Source organism: Austrofundulus limnaeus, unplaced genomic scaffold, assembly GCF_001266775.1.
Source record: "Austrofundulus limnaeus strain Quisiro unplaced genomic scaffold, Austrofundulus_limnaeus-1.0 Scaffold27, whole genome shotgun sequence".
Classification (NCBI taxonomy): domain Eukaryota; kingdom Metazoa; phylum Chordata; class Actinopteri; order Cyprinodontiformes; family Rivulidae; genus Austrofundulus; species Austrofundulus limnaeus.
The window spans coordinates 2,674,080-2,677,675 of record NW_013952429.1 but is presented as its reverse complement, the minus strand read 5'-3'; the positions used below and the strand labels follow the sequence as shown (position 1 = coordinate 2,677,675).

Sequence of the window (3,596 nt, the reverse complement as noted above, 5' to 3'; positions counted from 1 at the left end):
ACACACACACACACACACACACACACACACACATTATCAGGTGGAAAATGACACACACAGGATGCCTTATAGGACCTTCAGAGGTTCTGAGGGTAATGGAGGGTGTGAGAAGGGATTTTATGTGTTAATACATGTTTACCACAAACATGGTTGTTTTATTAATTTCTATTTTTAAAAAAGGTAAAAGCCAGCTATTTTCCTTTTACTTTAAAATTAGGTTATGACTTGAAACTGAAGTGTGCTAGCTATAGCACAAAAGCAGAAGGTGCAAAAATAACTTATGATGAAATGAACAGAACAGACAGTTCTGCTCGTTTCTAACAGCCGCACTGCAGGGGAATTTTGTGTTATACAATCTGTAATTATACAGCATGAGGTAATGACCAAAAATTCCACAAAAGGAGATCAGATCTTTTAAATTTTGAGCTCTGTAAGTAGCCCTTCAGATTGGAGAATTTGTTTTTTTCTGACCAAATTGATGATCTAGCAGCTGATCTGAGAAGGAAGACAAAATGTGTGGGTTTCCTCCTGGTTTCCTTCCACAGACAAAAAACATATTAGTATATTAGGCTAATTAGCAACTCTAAACTTGTCTAAAATTAAATGTTTGTCTTTGTGTGACGTACATGCAACCCGTCCAAGGTATACCCACCCCCTGCACGGTGACTGCTGGAGTGAACCCCTTTACCCAGAAAGGAAGATGTGTAAAGATAATGAATGGATGAACTGCTTTAAGACCAACACTAATTTTTCTTTAGTCCTGGCCATGCGCAGACTTGCTGTTAGCTCATCAGTCTAGTCAGAATTYAACTATTCCTCCAAGGCTGTTTAAAGAGTTATGTACAGCAGGTAGSATATTATTTGTTTACAACCTTTACACAAAACCTGGTTCGAAAGATCTGAACAATCCATTTTACTGTCAGAAACTTTTAATTTTATTATAAACAACAAGATTGACATTTGGGCTTACATTATTTTAGAGCCCTGGTTGGCTGTGTTGAGGCCCTGCTCTTCTCTAACCAGCCTCTGAAAGGAAATTCCTGCAAAACAAGCAGACATTACTAAAACACTCCTGATACAGTTACATTTGAAACTCCTAAAAACAAAATGCAGATGAGAAAAAGTAAATTAAGTTTAGTGAAGGGATTTTAAAAAAAGCTGCAGCAGAAACAAGATGCTCAAACTTTCATTCAGGTTATTCAAAGATGGTTGAATGAAATAAGAACAATTATTCATTCTGTTTTTGGCACTTCCTTCCTCTGCTGATTCTTGTGAATATCTCTGTTACATTTTACAATCGGTTCCTGATTCATGCCATTAGTGCTACAACTACATCCGCTTTCGTGCAGGACTGTTGTGGAATGAAGAAGTGCCCAGATCACCTGTAGCCTCTAAATTTGTTTGCGACTACAACGCTCCAGCTGAGGCATCACCCTGAATGCATTTCTTTCACCCGTCACTAGAGGGAGTGTTACAACAAAAACTGGAAGCACACTGCTGAGGGAAACAAGTCTCTAAAACTGCTGGTTGTCAAACAAAGATGAAACAGAACAATAATGATGAAGGTAATATTTACCAGGAGCCTTGATCTCCAGCTGTAGTGTGGAGAGGAGCTCCCTGCACACGCTGCAGTACGGCTCGGGCCACGTGAGGAATCGGTAAAACACCGTCATGGCTTCCTCCAGTAGCTCTGTGCTCGGTGGACAGTACGGCATCTGCAATCAAACCACAAACAAGCTTTAAACTATCACATTTAAAAATAATCTGTTAGAKGTCTCAGTTGATATAGTCATTTATTGACAGATATGTTTTATTTAGGGAACAGTAGAGTGACTGAAAATATCGAACTCCACCCTCTTGATTCTGGGGCTAAATATTAAAGGACGACATAAAAGCAATGCAGTTTTTACCAGGTTCTGAAGCTGTTCAACAAATCTGTTATTTATTCATGACTTATCCATAAAATCAGTACAAAAATTAATGTGGAGGAACTTAAAAAGTGGATGAAGTATGGTGACAGATCAGGAATGTGATTTATTACAATCATCARCACCATTAAGTGGCATTAGTAGGTTAATGCAGCATGTAGTTATCTGTCATTCATCACATTCTGGACTGATGTGTGTTYCTAACATGACTAACAGCATTACAATTAATTATGATGTATGTCTTCTTTATTGTGGTAATTTTTTTGTAATCACAGGCTTTATGGGCAACAACCAAAAAAATCCATCTGTGACGTTTTTCAGAATCTTCCAGCTGCGTGACAAATGCTTCACATTTTGTATGACATCTCAAATTGAGAAAAACACTGATTGCTTACTTTTCAACCCAAAGTTTTCAGATGACTAAACCTATGCATACTGTCGCAGGAATTATGTAACTGAAAGTGAGAGAGTCTGAATGAAAAAGAGGGGTGTTTGTGAGGAAACTGGTTCTCCCAAGGCCAGTAAATGTTGTACTTTTAGTGCTGTTGCAACCGTAACAGTAAACACCTTAAACTGATGTTGTTGTGGTTTGAATAGAGGAACTCGGAGGTTTTGAGCCGAGCGTTCTCTTACACGTGGTGGTGTCAAACACAGAACTGCTTCAAGAGGGGTCAAAAGGTTTGACGTATCGATGTCGAAGTGGCTGTGGACAAACTGTACCTGCAGCAGAGTGGAGGTRAACATGACGGCCAGAGGAACCACCAGCTCATACTGACACTGCTCCTGAACCTGCAGGCACAGAGAGCAAGAGTTTAAGAATTACTGAATCATTAAAACAGCTGACACTTCACATCAAACTGAGGATTAGGTCTCAAAGTAGAGAAACAGGCAGCTAATGTGTTTTGGTTGAAACATTTTGTCAAAATATAATGAATAAATAACTGCAGTTTGTTTAAATGACATATCTGAAATAAKCTAAAAACTGTTTGAGTAGTAGCTACAAAAAGAAAAACATGATTTTGAGAAAACCCTTAAATTTTTTATTTTCCTTCTGAGCTAAAACTTTTCCAGCTAATAAATCACAATATACAAATACTGTTTGGTTTCTCCTTTAAAATGACATTTAAAAATTCCTCATCAGAATAACTTAAAAAGAGGATTAAAACCAAATCTCAGTGGGTAACCCTGATTAGAAAGACAAATCAAGGCAAATGTCTGGAGTCGCTCAGATTATCAGGATGATCCGGGTATGAAAATGTATCCCAGAAAAGCAGGAATTTTAAAAAGTGTTTAGGTCATTTTGACTAAATTTGACTTAGGCTTCAGTTTTATGTGGTGGGTCACGCATTGTGAGAGGAGAGCACGTTTTGTTCCATCACCTCTCTCGTCTTTGTGATGATYTGTTGCAAAAGGATGAGGGAGTTTTCAGGGTCTCTCTTCACCATCTCCTCCAAGCTCCAACGGTTCATCGACTGACCCGCTGAGCACATCAGGACTGAAAGAAAACACATGAGCTTTTATAGAATTACACGCACCGCTTCAATAGGTATTTGCATAATGCATCAAGTTAGACAAGGCCCCTGGAAAGTTACAGCAGGTAAAATAAGTATTGAACACGTCAACATTTTTCTCAGTAAATATATTATTAGAGGTGCTAATGATATGAAA

At 38.3% G+C, this 3,596-nt stretch overlaps 1 protein-coding gene across 1 annotated transcript in view; it reads right to left on the bottom strand.

The window, feature by feature from the left end:
• pik3r5 (phosphoinositide-3-kinase, regulatory subunit 5) overlaps positions 1–3,596 on the bottom strand; it is a gene marked incomplete in the record, with an annotated part of 16,514 nt that overhangs the window by 9,103 nt on the left and 3,815 nt on the right. The window contains 4 exon segments of the mRNA XM_014004985.1: positions 971–1,040; positions 1,577–1,715; positions 2,649–2,717; positions 3,308–3,423. Coding sequence (XP_013860439.1) covers positions 971–1,040; positions 1,577–1,715; positions 2,649–2,717; positions 3,308–3,423 — 394 coding nt within the window.